The sequence below is a fragment of the Helianthus annuus genome, chromosome 17 (genome assembly GCF_002127325.2).
Source record: "Helianthus annuus cultivar XRQ/B chromosome 17, HanXRQr2.0-SUNRISE, whole genome shotgun sequence".
In the NCBI taxonomy this organism is placed as follows: domain Eukaryota; kingdom Viridiplantae; phylum Streptophyta; class Magnoliopsida; order Asterales; family Asteraceae; genus Helianthus; species Helianthus annuus.
In genome coordinates this window covers 185906191-185922651 of record NC_035449.2, presented here as the reverse complement: position 1 = coordinate 185922651, position 16461 = coordinate 185906191, and the positions used below count along the sequence as shown (strand labels likewise).

Sequence of the window (16461 nt, the reverse complement as noted above, 5' to 3'; positions counted from 1 at the left end):
AATGACCAAAAAAAATAGTGTAAATTTTCATGTTTGGTTGCTATTTTAAATAGTGAGTTTAGACTGGTAATTTTACGTTTAGAAAGCCAAATTTCATTTAAAAAGGTAGGTTTTCGTAACTTTTTAAAAAACAACTTTTTATTCCTATTTAAAAAGCTAAAATAAAAAAAAGATTTTTATTAATTCTAAACACTTTTTAACTTATCAGTTTTTTTTTTTGAAAAAAACCAAAGAATCATCATATTCAGTATATCCCATCAATACCAAAGTTAAGGTAGGGTCTGAGGAGGGTGAGATATAGACAACATTACCTCTACCCCGTAGGAATAGAGAGACTGCTTTCAATAAGACCCCCGACTCGATAGTAGTTTTGCATCAAGCCTTGGACATAAAACACATAACACTCAGCAATTGAGACAAAATGTCGATTAGTGCATGTACCCCCTTGTTTTTCAATGCCACCACATGATGCATGATTAACCATCCCGCTCTTTTAACGTTATATTCACGAAATTAGTAAAATAACGTTAAAATTAGTGAACTTTCACTTTTGCCTATCGAGCACCCACACATATATACATTAGAGTTAAATGCCATTTTAGTTCCTGTGGTTTGAGCCATTTTGCTAGTTTAGTCAAAATGTTTCATTTTTCTCCTAAAAAAGTTTTATCGTTGTCAATTTAGTCCACTGGGTTAATTCATTCATTTTTTCTGTTAACCAGAAAGGCAATTCGGTCATTTTATATGTAATTCTCTTAACTAGAAAGACAATTCGGCCATATAAAATGACCGAATCGCCCTTCTCGTTAACATAAATAATGGATGAAGTTAACTCAGTGGACTAAAATGGCAACAGTAAAACCTTTTTGGACCTACAAGAGAAAAATGAAACTTTAGAACTGAACTGTCAAAATGGCACAAACCACATACTAGACTAAATGGCCTTCAACTCTATACATTTATTTATATACTATCAATTTGAAACAATTGTATGCATGTTTGGTTGTAAGTTTTGCTTAAATTGTTGTACCTTAATCTAATATTGTTTGTAAGTTGTGGTTAAGTGATTGTACCTTGATCAAATAATGGTTTCATTACCTTACCAAATTTAATCTGTTTAATATGTATGTATGATTGGAAATTGTGCTTAAGTGGTTGTACCCTAATCAAATAATGGTTTAATTATCTTACCATATTCAATCGTTTTGATCCATTCAAAGTTGTGTTGTTTTATTTGTAAATTATTATTTTTATTATAATAATCTAATTAATTAAGCCAAAATCTTGTATAAATATCATTTGCAACATATTGATGCAATGGTTGTTTTAATGTATGCATTATGGTTTGTATAGTGGTAATGATATATATTATATTATATATAGATTACGATAAACCTGTCAAACGGGAAAAAATAGACACGGGTAGTCCTAGATCAACTTAGTTATTTTATTCTATGTTTTACGTTTCACTATAATTTCTTCGCATTAACACCGAAAACTTCAGTATCAGTGATCGCTAACAGTAGTGTGCCATTAATGCTGGCCCCTGCAACAACGCCGGAGGTGCTTAATATATTCGTTTTCAAACTGAATTCCAAACACAAAATACAAAGACCCCAAGAAGACGAACAGGAATGAAATGACACCCATTGCACTCCCGCGCTTCATTTCATAACTTTTTGACCAAAGACCTGCAGTACATGAAATGACACCACCACCCATATACCCATACCATACGCTCCCACTTCATTTCAAAACTTTGTGACCAGCAGTACAACTCTTCAAGCAGCCAAAGAACAACCCTATAGGTAAACTTTCTTAAGTTTTACCTGTTTGCGTGCTTGATCTTGAGGTAATTGTTTCAGTATTGGTTTAAATTCCCCACTGTTGCAAAGTTGAAAACTACTTTTCTTACTTCAATCACTTCAAATTTCACTCAACGGCCTTAAATGACATGTAAGATTATTAGATCTTGGGCATAACTAATTACATTTTATTAACAAGAAGATGAGTTCTTACATGTAATAGGAACGAGTACTTGTGTAGTAGTTTGAAACTTAGTGTGAATATAATTATATATATAGTTGCTTTGTGATTTGAGTATAGTTATACTTCATGAATCATAGAGTCATTAATGTTTTATAAACTTTATTCTACTTAGAGTAAATTACTTTTTGAGTAACTGTATTTTAGTGGTTTTAATCATTTAAGTTCAAAATAAAAAAGTTTAACGCGCTCTGAGTCCCTAACCGTTCAATTTATAACCTTATGACTCCAATTTTGTTCATTTTATAACGTTTTTGTTAAAAAAAGTGGACTCAAAAGGTTAAAATTTGGACTCGAAGGGACTCAAATGGTTATAAAAAAAGCGTCTAGGGACTCAGGGCGTTAAATATTTTGATTTTGAACTCAAATGGTTAAAACTACTAAAAATTTATCTATGATATTTGGGCTGGGATGAACTTATCTTTACACATATTTACACATACAAAAAATATATATAAAAATCCAAAAAAAAAAATTAAATTAACTTCTTGAACAATAAACCTTCTAGTTTATTTGCCGGTCCCAAGCCCGGTAAAGGACGGTTTTTCTCAAATAAAGTTTTTTTTTTTTGTGGAAAAAGGCTTCGAGTTTTTAATTTGCTTTAGGCCACAAAAACGGTTGAGCCGACCCAACATTGGTGTATATTAGAAACATCTGATAGTTCCAATCTAACAAGGGTATTGGTGTCACTAAAACTCTGCAGCATTTTCTGGTGTGAAAGCAACAATTCTAAAATGGAAGCTCAAGGATTACCTTTGGATAGGATCAGCAGCTTTCCTCCAAATATAATACACACAATTCTTACTCGTATGCCATTACGAGACGCATTCAGAACAAGTACTCTATCTCACAATTGGAGATATCATTGTCGAAATATTCCCAAGCTCCGGTTTGATCATCAAACCTTAGCAGTCAAACTCTTTCACGTTATTTTCTCGATCTTGTTGCTACACCAAGGTCCGATACTTGCATTCTCCCTTGCGTTACCACTAACGAGCTGTTGGGAGATCGATCAGAACCTATCAAGGGATGCTACCTTGAAGGAATTTACTCTTCGGTTCCAGACAGGCGAGGCGCATAAGCTCCTGTCCGCTTTTTTCAAGTTGCAAGAATTGACGGTCTTAAACCTCTTCAACTGTGTATTTCGACCTCCAGTAACCTTTACGGGGTTTAATAGGCTCGTAAAGTTTTCCTTTCACCATGTCATCATAACCGCGGAAGTTTTTCTACCGTTGATCTCCAATTGCCCGCTACTTAAGGACTTCAGTCTGGTATGATCATTTTTGGAAGTTATAACGAAAACAACAATATTTGAAATAAAAATTGGATCAAAATTGTAACTTTTATATCTGGATTTTCTGCAGATTGGCGATGAAAAACATCTCTTGGGATGTTGGGATTCTAACTTTCTTGAGTTGTTCGAGTATTTACCTTTGCTTACACATATGTGTATGAGTTCGTACCCCGTTAAGGTGATACATATTATTCCGAGATTATTGTATAATTAGCTTCGAATTTAAGTCTATATCATAATTTGCAATGGAAACAGAATAAAATCAATAAAATAAATTTTTATTATTTTTAGTGACCGTCGTGAATAAAATTAATGAAAATAAATTATATGATTTCTTCGTCTTTATATATAATTGTGAATAAATACACAGAAAAAATATACTAGATTGTGATTTTAAATTAGTTTTATGATTTTTTTATTTATGTTCTATTTTTTACTTACATTGTTAACTGATTTTTATAACTACATTTTCTTTGTTTTTCTCGATCAGCATTTGTCTGTCATGATCTATCATTGCTATGTTTACCAAATATAGCCATAAGTGGTCATACATGGTTAAACATCGTTATAATTGGTCGGTCATCGTCAAGTCAAACACAATCAAAATTGCTAAGCCAGACATAGGGACCGTTTGTTTAGCTCTTAATTAATGAGGCTTTTAATGGTCTAGACTCTTACTGGTTCAGCACTTAATGGTTCAGATTGTTTGTTTCACGAACAGATGTCTGAATGGTTTAGACATTTGCATATTTGCCTCTAAATGGTTAAGTATTATACTAGAGTCGGAATGGTTAATTAAGACCTCTAAACTATATTAATCAGACATTTGCCTTTGAATGGTTAAACATTATACTAGCTTTTAATGATTCAGACCTCTTACTGATTCAACACTTAATGGTTCAGACCTCTTACTGGTTTAACACTATTCAGAAGTTGCCAAACCGCCCAGTAGTTATAATCGGTTAACATAATCGTACAATGATTGAAGTATGTTTTCTGATTTTTTTTTTTTAATTTTTGGATAAAGTGCTTTACTACAGGTTTCATTCCACAAAAGCTACCAACCTCGCTAGTCCACCTCAAACGTCTTGATTTACGTGGACAACGTTTTGGCATAGAAGACGACTTACTTTCTACGCTGTCTTTGGTTACTAGTTGTGATGTAGAGATAATTGAAATGGAGGTAAAAAAGTGTACATATTGTATATTTTACCTTTTTACATAATTAATTTTTTTTGTTTGTTAATAGATGGAAAATCAACCAACTGTAGCTATGTCAAACGGAGCAATGAACCTTATTGATCAGCAAGACTACTCGTATGTTATCTTGGATCATCTCCGCGTGATAAAGATAACAAGCTTCACCAACATGAAGACAGGAATGGATTTTGTGAAGCTTGTTTTAGCCAAGTCCCCTATGCTAAAGAAAGTGGATATACATATCCACCAACAAGTTGATATTCACGGCGAATTAAAGATCGTGAAAGAACTGATACAGTATCCGCGTGCATCAGCTAAAGCAGAAATCATAATAAATAAAGAGCAGCCTTTGTGTCCAAAGGTAATGAGTTAACTGTGGGTTGTATTGATTTTATCTGGTTTATGTAATGAAAGTTTCTGATGCCGGATATCCACATGCAGGTCCCCCCGAAGGCGACCCATATGCAGACCTGGGTGATCCAGCCACAGAATGCAGTCAGACGTGCATGATAATCCCTGTCCCTTGGTTTATGGAATTAGCTCCTTTTATTATGTATTTTTGAACTCTTGTTTAATTTGATATTCTACAAAGTTACCCCTTTCTTATTTTACGTCTATCTAGTAGTAGTTGGGTTGCTGGATATTTATCATTGTTTGTGGGATGAAAGAAACTTGGTTTATGGAATTGGCTCCTTTTATTATGTATTTTTGATCTCTTGTTTAATTTGATATTTTCTTGTTTTACGTCTATCTAGTACTCTAGTAGTAGTTGGGTTGCTGGATATTTATTATTGTTTGCGGGATGAAAGAAACTTGGTTTTGCTTTGGGGAAATTTCGATTGTTCCTTTGTTAACGATGAGTTCTTGTTGTGCCAAATTAGTTGCTTACATTTGCATCATTTGGTATCCGAGCTCAGTTGATGACTAGGCGTGGAAAAAACTCTCGAAACCAACCCTGTAGAAATGCCGAGCGACACAATGAGCACCAACTGAGAGATCCACGAGAAAAGACTTAAGAGTTGCAACAGGAGGAGTCCGATGAGAACCCATTTGGCCGCTCCCATTATCAACACCGTGAGCCCTACCGTCAAGATCTCCTCCGTAACCTGGGTTTGAAGGTCAAGATCTCTGAGTTCGAGGGTTGAGAACAACCGGACAAATTAACTGATTGATTGAGCACTGTGGAACGAGTGACGAGTCTTTGATCTTTGAGTTATCCCTGACAATTTTCAAGGTATATAATTTGTTTCTATAGCTCGATGTCGGCTCATAGGTAGTTTTTCAAGCTCGAACTTGGCTCATTTAATATTTTTTAACTAATTTTTATTGATTATAGTTATTATATTATATAATTTTATATATACTAGTTAATTTTTCATAATTTTATAAAGAGTAGTTATTATTATTCATTATATAAATATATATATTTTAATATATTAATTTAAATTATATAAATATTGGGCTCATTTAGGCTTGCTAGCCGGATCGAGCTTGATAAGTGAACCTCGGCTCGTTTCAAGCTTTTTTCGAGCCGAGCCGAGTAGCTCAGCTCGGTTACCCTAGGCGCAAGAAGGTAAATTTACCGTTGAGATATGCGTAAAATGATAAGATTGTTATATATATTCCAAGTTTTTACCTGTCAACTATGGTCATAATGTTTTTCTTGAATACCATAACGTGTCCTAGTGTACCTCTTGGAAGCTAGATTTAACGTCGAATTTGATAGACTTCGGATGCGTATGGAGCCGATGAGGAGGAAGAGCAGGTTCTTGCAAAAATTTGGGCGCTTTACGTTTGGAAATCTCGGATGTTGTTCACCTTCAACCCTTTTGGTGTGCTTGTTATCCCTCATAGTTGAAAAACAGCTAAAGGCCAAGAATGATGCTGAAAAAAAAATCATAGTAAAAATTCTTAAATATCATTCTTGATGGAATTGAAATATTAAAAATCCTTAAATATCATTCTTGATTGATCTTATAAGGGTGTCCGGGGCGTACAGCGGGGACCCCATCGGTGACCACATCCACCGATCGGGAACACCGCCGCCAACGTTGCGGGGACCCGAATCGGGGAGTGGATTAGGCATGGGTTCACCGCTTGGTTTGGCACATTTTTCGAAATCAGACCGTTGAAAAACGGTCATTTTTATTAAAAAAAAAAAAACTTTTTTAAACAACATATATTTAATTTTTAATGAAATGTCTTTTATTTAAAAAAACAAGTTTGAATGTATTTTTTTTTAATTTAATGAAATGTCTTTTATTTAATTTTTATTTTTATTAATATTTTTTTAATTTGTAAACATGCATCATTTTACAAAAAAAAAAAAAAAAAAAAAAAAAAAAAAAAAAAAGAAACCAACTCCCCTAAGAGGGGAGTGCCGCCATCAAAATGGGGTGTTAGGGGAGTATTAGAGGGGACTTGACGTGGCAATAGCTGGTTGGTCGGGCGTAAGAGAGGGGACTCACCTATTAGGTGAGCACCCCTTACACCCTAACCGAATGATTCTGAAACAAAAATCATAGTGAAAAACGGGAATAAAAATGATGGTATTGAAATATTAAAACCTATGGTGAGAAAAAAAAACCGATAAATCAAACTGAAACTGAATCAATGGTTCGGTTTTTCTTTTTTCAAAAACCGAAAATACTGTTCTGTTTTAATTTTACCCAGTTCTATCACGGTACCAATTGTGTTTTTTAAAATTACTTATAACACAGGAAAAAAATTAGCATTTTTTAAAATTACATATATCACAAGAAAAAATTAACATTTAAATGATAAAAGAAAGTAGAAAATTGTATGGTACAAACAGAAATTAAATACATATCTCTTGTCAATTGTCATATAAAAAAAATACCAACCACAAGTTAGCTGGAAATTGCAACTATAACTGTTTTATTTTATTTTTATTTTTTTTAAATACCCTCAGATACCCTCAGATAAAACACTACAAATTTTTAAATACCCTCAAATACTTTTTCCAATAAAAGTGACGCTAATTGACATACGACTGAAATTCATTAGAAATACAACTTAAATTCCTCCTAAATGTAACCCCAAATTAAAAGGAAAAAACCATCTTTCCGCTACATTGCTAAAAAAAAGTAAAACATCGTCCCCAAACTTTAAGGGAAGTAGAGGTGCCTCGTGATGGAGCGTTGTGTGTGGGTGACCACATGTGGAATACTGCTGTCGGTCCTTGTGATCACGCGTTGTGGTAACCACGCATTGTTAAGATGGGTTACTGATGGGGTGTTTCAAGTTTAAACAAGATAACACATGTTAACACTAGTGATGTGCACTCCCACTAAAATTCATCACTAGTGATGAAAACCAAATTCGATCATGTGACGGAATATTAGTGGGTATAGTGAGTGATGGAAGTGGAGCACACCTACCCATTGATCCACTCCCAAATAAAAGAAATAACCATCTTTCGCTAGTTAGGTTTTTTTCGATCTTTTAAACGTATTCTTTTTATCTTTCACAGTTCTTTTTATTTTTTGCAATTCTTTTTATTTTTACTAAAACTTTAAAAATTTACATATTTATCCATTTCGTTTTTTTGTGGTTTCCTTAAAAGGGTGTTTTCATGTATAACAACGTATACAAGAGGGTGTTTGTGATTTTCTTAATAAAAAGCGACAATTGCGTTTTTCTTTTATTCATTAAAGGTAGTTTAAGGTATAGATCCAAGGGTGTTTGTGATTTTCGGTTAATTTATAGATATATACATTAAAATACCTTTAATTATTGAAAGAAAAAAGCAAAACAAATATCTTAGTAAAATTGGAAAAAAAATTCTAACTAGCGAAATGTAAAAAGAATAAAAGAATTAGCCGAAAAATGTATAAATATATGTAAGTTTTAAAAGTTATAGTAAAAATAAGGGTAAAATTATCATTATATAATTTGTTTTGAATAAATTAAATCAAAATGGGTAAATTTGCAAATTTATTAGTTAAGTAAGGAGATATATGCAATTTAAATTTTTAGTTGAGTAAATATGCACTTAAGACCTTTTTTAAGGCGAAATATTTAATTGTCAATAAACTTGATCGTATACGTATCGTATAGGGCCAAATGATATGTATACGATCTTAAAATTCAAAGAAAACATGAGTTTTTGAGCTATATGGCTCGTATAGGCCGATGCGAGTCGTAGTACTTTAACGGGTTTCGGAAAAAATCCCAAAAAACACCTGTCCTAAACACCTCAAAATCAATTAATTTAACAGTTCAATATGTAAACAACTGATATATTAACGAATGGGGAATGAAATAACAAACCTTTTGCGGTGAAAAACTCCCGAAATAAAGCGTTTAAAAAATCTTTTGATCTCACCCATATGCGTGTGCTTGTGTGTTCTGGTTTTGGATTTTATGTGTGTTTGGGGCGGCGTATAAGGGGTCTTGTATTATGTTGATATACCACCTTTTTCAAGATACGACACCCCTATACGAGTCGTATAAGGGTATTATACAACCCAGTTTTGAACTAAACGATGCATATAGGGGCTAAAATCAAAATTCAATCATTTAGATTTTGTCGTTTTATGCTTAACGGGTCGTATTTTGACGTATTTTGTCATTACATGTCTTTTTATAAAGTATGTGCTATGATTACGTTTCATTTTATTTTGAATCCACTTGTACTTTTACGTAATCTTTTATGGTGCACATTTCCATAGATAAACCGTAGTTGCAACCCGTTGATGTAGGTCTCTCACTGAGACTGAACTACATTAAATACATTGTGTTCGTTTCAACTGTGCAGTTCTGATTGTTCATTGTGTGTGTTTGTGTGTTCTTGGGAGATTGAATTCCGCTTATCCCAAAGAATACGGAGATAAATCATATAAAATAGAGTTGAATGATGTATCAAACTGATTGGCATCCGGGCTGATATTGTTTTCCTCTTGAAAGACGTACTCCACAAGATTGAGACTGTCAACAAGTTTGTGATAAATGTCCACCCATCAAGATTTAACAACACATTTCGTCTAATCTATATCTATATTACTATATGATAGATCTCCCATATACAACAATGTAATTTTCTTTAAAATTTTAAGATAGGATATCAAAAGCCATGTTAAAAACCGTAATTTTTGACAATTCTTTTCCCTTTCTACCCTCCTCTCCCTTCAACATCACAGACAGTCGATTACACAATCCCTCTCTTCATGAATTAGCCATTAATATCATTAATCTTCCGGTCGACGTTCCCAATCCCCCGACCGATGAATCACAATCGTTCCCGTTTGCCCTTCCCGCCTTCCCATTAAAGAGAGGTAAACGGGAGTGAGAGATATAGGGATCCACTTTCCACAAAACCCTAGCAACCAGATCCCCCATCCCAAAACCTGCAATCGCTACAACATAACCGAAGCTACTTTCTGTCCATAAATCTCAATCTGAGAAAAAAAGCTTGAAATTCATTCATGGCGTTAATCAGGTTCACACAGTCCTTTAGACATGTTGAATTTATTTGTTAGTGAAATTGACTGATTGGGAAGTTGATTTTGGAAGAACTTGAACCCTAATTTTGATAATTTTCATTTGTATCTTTGAGATTGTTTAGTTATTCTTTAACAATTGATTGATCAGTGTGCGTATGCTGAATTGATCTAACCATCCGACCCATGATAAGAAGTACCTACGCAATGGGAAGAGATGCTTTATTTATATACGGTTCCACAGAGTAAATTTGAGATCCACCTACGAGAATTCAGAAACAGGTAACCCGTAATCCTAGGTGCTTCGATTTTGTTGTCTTACAAGCTTAATTTGCTTGTTTTTTTTTTATTTCTTATTCAATATTTGTTTTATTTGATAAATCATGTTGACTTGTATGACGTAATTTGGTGATTATGTTGATTCTATTTGTGCATTGTTCAATTGTTGTTCGTTTTCGTCCAATCGGAGCTACAGGTTTGATTATTATGAGCAATTTGGAGGTTTTGGTGTTCAGGTTAGGTTAATTTGTTTGTAAATTAGTTTCAGAAATCGAATTGGTACTTTTGTTGTTGAAAATTTGATTCTGGAGTAATGTAGATCAATTAGAAGATGAATCTCAGCACTCTTTTCATGGAAGTCATATGTTCAGTAGGATCCGTGTTTTGTGAACTGTTATCATATGATGTCTGGATGACTATATCATGTAGTGTATGGATTCGTGTATAGAGCAGTTGAGCGAGCTCTACTCATATAACTTATATAGAGCTCGAGCGTGGCTCATAAGTAGTTTTTTAAAGTTCGGACTAAACTTGGCTTGATTCAAATTTTTACGGAGCTGATCTCGAGCCACACAAAATCAGATTGAACCCTCTTGTGTGTAAAATTACTATGTTAAAAGAGTTTGTATGCATCACCCATATTTCACAGTTAACTATTATGAAATTGAACCCTCTTTTATGTAAAATTTCTATGTTAAAAGGAAACTGAACCCTCTTTTATACAATTTTTTTCATCCTCTCACACATGCATAGAAAGTGAAAAGGAAAATAAGACGGTTTCAATCATTCTATTTGTCGTTCTCTGATTTGCTCTCGTAATTAATATTTTCTTTTCTTCTAATCTTCTTTGGATTAAAGGCGCAAAGACGCGGTCGAACTCAGCTGGAAAGGTGAGCTTTATATATTTTCAGTTATGGAAATTATTCTCGTACCTCACTGTTGTTTTTAACACTAAAATTGTGTACTTTTTTTTGTTTGTTTTTTTACGTACCCCAGATAGTTTGAGATAAATGACGGTGTTTGTTTGCATGCCTTGCTCGTTAAATCTTAAAACTTTAGTTCTGCTTAATCTGAAGTCAAAAGTAATGTTGCCTCTGCTTCAAAACTAGAAATACATTTCCAGATTTTTTTTATTTGCTTCAGTTGATTTGTCCTGCTGCTGTTACGTTCATAAACTTTATAATCCCAACCTATGCAAAGCCACAAACGAAATAAAGTTTGTCATTGCGAGTGGATGTCAACTTTTCTTAAAACATGCATGTTGCCTACTGCTGTTTATAAGGGCTCAAATACCTTATTAAGCATACTGATTCATTACCAAATAAAGGCTGATATAACATTATAAGGAATCTGACTAGACTGTTACATTATAATTCACATATTGATCAAGTTTATTATCATATATTGAATCCGTTGATGAATAAAATTGTAATTTGGTAATGTTGCATTCATGATCCCGGCAGGCCAACATAGAGGTTGCAGGCAGTGGCGAAGCTTGAGATTTCCGACCGGGGGGTCGAAAACGAATATACCCCAAAATTTCTATAAAACGGGGGGTCAAAAACGTATATACCCAAAAATTTCTATACGAAAACTACATACTCTCCACTACTGAGCGAAAAGTTCGGGGGGTCGGCCGCCCCCTCCCGCCCCCACTATCCTTCGCCCATGGTTGCAGGTCACCATTACACCAGGAACGGTCGTGGCCCCATCATTTGCAGTCACACCACCGGTAATCGCAGTTCATTACCCACTTCAATAATATGTACACAAAACATAACTTTTATATTTCTGTTCTTGAAATTATATTTGTTAACATGAAATTTGAGTCACACCACCGGTGATCGCAATCAAGTTGCCTAAGCCGAGGAGCTACGCCGCCGCCACTCCATCTGTTAGTCCAAACTGGTTTTATCGTGGGTAACTCAATTCAAAACATTAGACTCAAAAAATATACGCCAAAATTGAGGAAGAAGCAAAAAACGGTTGGTTAGTTCGATATATGCGTGTGTTTTTATGTTGAAATTTTGGATCAAAAGAAGTTGATTTTGAATCTGTTTGTTTTGTGATGTAGATCTTCTATATATAAGTGCTTATCTGATTCTCGCTGCTCTCTGCTTAAAGTTGATTCTGTATTGGATGGGCAATTATATTGGTGTACCTTACTCATTGGATGTATTGCAGGTGCAACTTGGTACACATTCATTCACTTCACCATTAGACATGTTGGAAGGGTGTGTTTCCCCTCTTGTTGATGGACTGTTCCAAGGATACAATGCTAACGTTCTAGCCTATGGCCAGGTATATGAGTCTGAATCAGAACTGCTGTTGTCCAAATGCTAGAAATTGACATATTGAATGTTATCGGCAGATTCGGGCAAGACATATATCATGGGTACTGGATTCAAAGATGGTTGCCAAACATGGCTTATCCCTCAAGCAATGAATGCATTGTTCAACAAGACTGAAACTTTACAGCATCAACTAGAGTTCCAATTGCATGTTTCTTTCATTGAGGTGTGTTGAAGTAAACTTTTCTTTTGGCATATGTAAAACTGTAAATATATATATATATATATTTTTTGTCAAAAGTCTAACTAAATGACTTTCATGTGAATATCATAAAAGAGGACGTACGGGACTTGTTGAATAACAAATGGGTAGAATGGGCAAACACCAACTGGAATGGAGTGTATACTAAACCCAGGGTTAGTGACGGTTATAATCCACGAGCCAGCAAGTACAAGGAGATAATCCTGACACACCCTCATGTTTATTGCTTTAGTATCATCATTTACCATAAATGTATGTGATCATTTCTCTCTCTCTCTCTTTTTTTTTTTTTTACTTTACGAACATTCAGTTTGTTTTTGAGTTGTCGTTGTAACGTGTGTAAAACGATCCACGTCACAAGTATTCTTGTATTCTTTATTTGATATATCAGTTAAATAAAAAATTTGGGATGAATTTTACGTCTTAAACCAAGGATACAATTTGATTCAATTCTTAGTCCCGCCGCAACGCGCGGGTTACCTACTAGTCCCAACCAGTTAACAACACATTTCGTCTAATTATTGTAAAAAAAAAACACACGTTCATACATTACTCCAATTCGTTAAAAAGAATGTGAAAGAATGGAATGAATTGTAACAAAGCCATCCCTTTTAATTTCCATAAGCTAATCGGTTATCAATTTAAGCGCCTTTGTGATCTTACACCAAAAGTTTTGCAGGTATACATTTCCGTAGTCAAAACAACGGCCAGTTTTATTTCTCACACTGTGGGTATGTTTGGCAAAAGTAGCTGGTGGCTGAAAGCTGGTGGCTGTAGCTTTTTAGATATATTTAGGTGTTTGACAGAATACCTGAAGCTTTTAATAAAATGTATAAAATGAACATTAAAAAGTTGGTGCATTAAAAATTTTATTATCTTTAGAGGTTAAAATAGTCATTTTTTCCTAAAAGTTTGTAGATGATTCTAAATGCTACTAGTAGAAGCATTCAACCAAAAGCTTCAAGCTCCTAACCTAAAAGCTTTAAGCACTTTCAACCAAACAAGGTTTTTTATTGAATATGAGTTTTTTCATAAAAGATTAATAAAGCTAGAAGCTTTTAAAAGCTCTATATCAAAAGCTCCTTCATTTAATATTGGGTTAGTACCATGAAAAAAAATCCTCAACCCATCTTTGGTATATTAAAACCCCAAACTTATCTAAATTATTTTTTAAACGACGATATTCATTAGCTACTAGCACAATTATTGCATATGTGGTAACCATGTAGATTTATTTTTTAGTTTGATGTGGAATACTATGTCATCATGTTTTGATCATTTTATATGGAAATTTATACCATCTTTTTATATGATAAATATGTTATCCACTTTCGATTTTTTACAATATTAACCATTTAACATTTCACGTTTCTTTTCAGATCCTTGGTTTTTAAAAGAGTGAGTGCTCTAAAACGTTTAGATTCCAAAAGCCAAAGCGAAAGCTTCACTTATGCAAGGGGCCAGTATTTAGAAAAACAAAAGCTTCACTTATGCAAGGGGGCCAGTATTAAAAAAAAGTCTAAAACATCAATTATACATGACATTTTCTACTTGTTAGCCGTTAAACACAAAAGTATTGTACTTATAACACTACAATAGGGATTAATTAAACACAGTAACAAGTGCTAATTGTTCACAATTAGGTGTCTTGAAATAGATTGCCACATTAAAAATTAGGTTCTATTGTGCTACTACTGATCTAAGAAGCTAAAATTATCGGTTGTATTGTGCCACCTCGGAAACACTGCCTCAGGCCGCTTCATGAAACTCCTTGCCATGCCACGCCACATGGATATGAACTTGCATGATCATGGTGAAATATTAGGTGGTCAATAAGAAGAATATAAAGAGAATCACAAATGATTTCCATGATTTTTTTAAGGAATCCAATTTTTTCATTCCAATCACCAGGTCAAATTACATAAGGATAGTAGGTAGACGAGCAACAAACTGCGCTGCCATCCACTTCTCCTTCTGAATAGAAAACCCTAATCTACTAAAAACAAAATCTCGCCCCATGATTGGAAATGGAATTTGAAGTTGACGAATTTGGATCTAATTCCATAGAACAATAGTTCTCATGTAATTCCAATTCTTTGGATGAAAACAGACCATTTGTCAAATGATTGGGCAATAATTGGTACACTTATTGGTTTGATTCTTCTATCAGACATCATAAACGCAAGCATTCCCTTGCCATGATAATATTCCTCCATGACTCCACCCACATAACATGGACTGAATTGAATGGTGTTTCATAGAGTTGAGCTGGTGCTCATTTATTTCAAATAACTTTAAACTGAACACTCAACCGGACCAAACCAAAATGAAGCAAAAATAAAATATTATTAAAAATTTTAAACAAATACTTAAAAAAATTATTTATTATTCATCTAAGTTTCTTTTTAATATATATATATATATGTAGGGAGAAGATCATGCGAGAACCACCTCTTATTGCGAGAACCAATGTGAACACAACCAAAAATGCCTAAAAATAGCTAAAAATCACACAAATTTTTTTTAATATTTTTTATATAAAAATCGCTACTTTTCGAAGCAAAAAAAAAAATTAAAAATTTTTTATTTAAAAAAAAAAATTTTTTTGGCCACTAAAAGTAGCGATTTGAGCATAAAAAATATTAAGAAAAAAAATTTAGATTTTTTTTTTATTTTTTTAGATTTTTTTTAGGTTTTTTGGGGGTTTAGTTTTTAGCATTTTAGCTTGAGGGGGGAGGGGGGTTAGGTTTTTTGGGGGTTTTAGTTTTTAGCATTTAGCTTGGGGGGGGGGGGGGTTAGGTTTTTTTTTTTTTTGAGGGGGGGTGGGGGTTAGGTTTTTTTAGCTATTTTAGGTTGTGTTCACATTGGTTCTCGCGGTTCTCACAATAAGGGTGGTTCTCGCATGAGCCCCTCCATATATATATATATATATATATATATATATATATATATATATATATATATAGGGAAGGGCTCTATAGGAAACCTCATCTTTTTTAAAAAAACTATGCAAACCCAATGTGAGCCATTGATTATCTCTCATCTTACTTGATCAATGGCTCTCCTATTTTTTTGTAAGAATTAGATTTAAAAGAAATCTTATAATACATTAGCACAAGTGGGAGGGGCATTTTTGGTAGTGAAAAAGGGGCTTTTTGACTTTCCAGAACCATCAAATCATCATATCACTTTCTCTTTCTCTTACCTCTTCCTCTTTCCCATTTCTTCAGCCCAATCTTGAAGACAAAGAATGAACATTCTTCAAAATCAGGAGAAATAAACAACAACCACCACCAGCAACCACCTCCTCCGGCGAAACTCACCGGGCTTCTTCTCCGGCTCTCTCTCTCCTCAATCTTTAGAAGCAAATGAAGGGTCTGAATGTTGTTTTAGAGAGAGAACGATGACAACAATCTTCATCATGTTCATCTATAACACCAAGAACACACATACAAGTGTGAGAGAGAGAGGAAGTTTGAACACACATACAGACGACTCGGTCAGATTCATGTTCAGGTTCGGTTCTAATTTAGTTCGGGATTCACTCCAGATTTATTTGGGTCGGTACATGATTGTCTTTGAAATTCCCTACATCCTTGTAATTTTTAGTTGAGTATTTGTTAAAGA

At 33.9% G+C, this 16461-nt stretch overlaps 1 protein-coding gene and 1 long non-coding RNA gene across 12 annotated transcripts; both read left to right on the top strand.

Moving 5' to 3' along the window:
* The first annotated feature begins 1604 nt into the window (after nt 1-1604).
* Nucleotides 1605-5247, top strand: LOC110923344 (F-box/FBD/LRR-repeat protein At1g13570). Of its 3 annotated transcripts, none has more exons than XM_022167464.2 (6): nt 1605-1852; nt 2750-3317; nt 3411-3518; nt 4368-4523; nt 4590-4901; nt 4982-5247. In XM_022167464.2, the coding sequence occupies exons 2-6, from the start codon at nt 2781-2783 to the stop codon at nt 5048-5050; spliced, it is 1182 nt and encodes a 393-aa protein (XP_022023156.1). In that variant the 5' UTR covers nt 1605-1852; nt 2750-2780; the 3' UTR covers nt 5051-5247. The 3 variants fall into 3 exon arrangements, with proteins under 3 accessions (XP_022023156.1, XP_022023155.1, XP_035842312.1); XM_022167463.2 differs by having other exon boundaries at nt 1606-1808; XM_035986419.1 differs by lacking the exon at nt 1605-1852 and adding an exon at nt 1890-1956.
* Nucleotides 5248-9369: 4122 nt separating this feature from the next.
* LOC110922105 lies at nt 9370-13678 on the top strand. Of its 9 annotated transcripts, none has more exons than XR_004885457.1 (6): nt 9370-10284; nt 11140-11171; nt 11745-12013; nt 12111-12582; nt 12653-12798; nt 12910-13262. It is a non-coding gene; the product is annotated as an uncharacterized LOC110922105 (long non-coding RNA). The 9 variants fall into 9 exon arrangements; XR_004885454.1 differs by having other exon boundaries at nt 9371-10001; nt 10154-10284; nt 11745-12582; XR_002582879.2 differs by having other exon boundaries at nt 9372-10284; nt 11745-12266; nt 12356-12582.
* Nucleotides 13679-16461: the final 2783 nt, after the last annotated feature.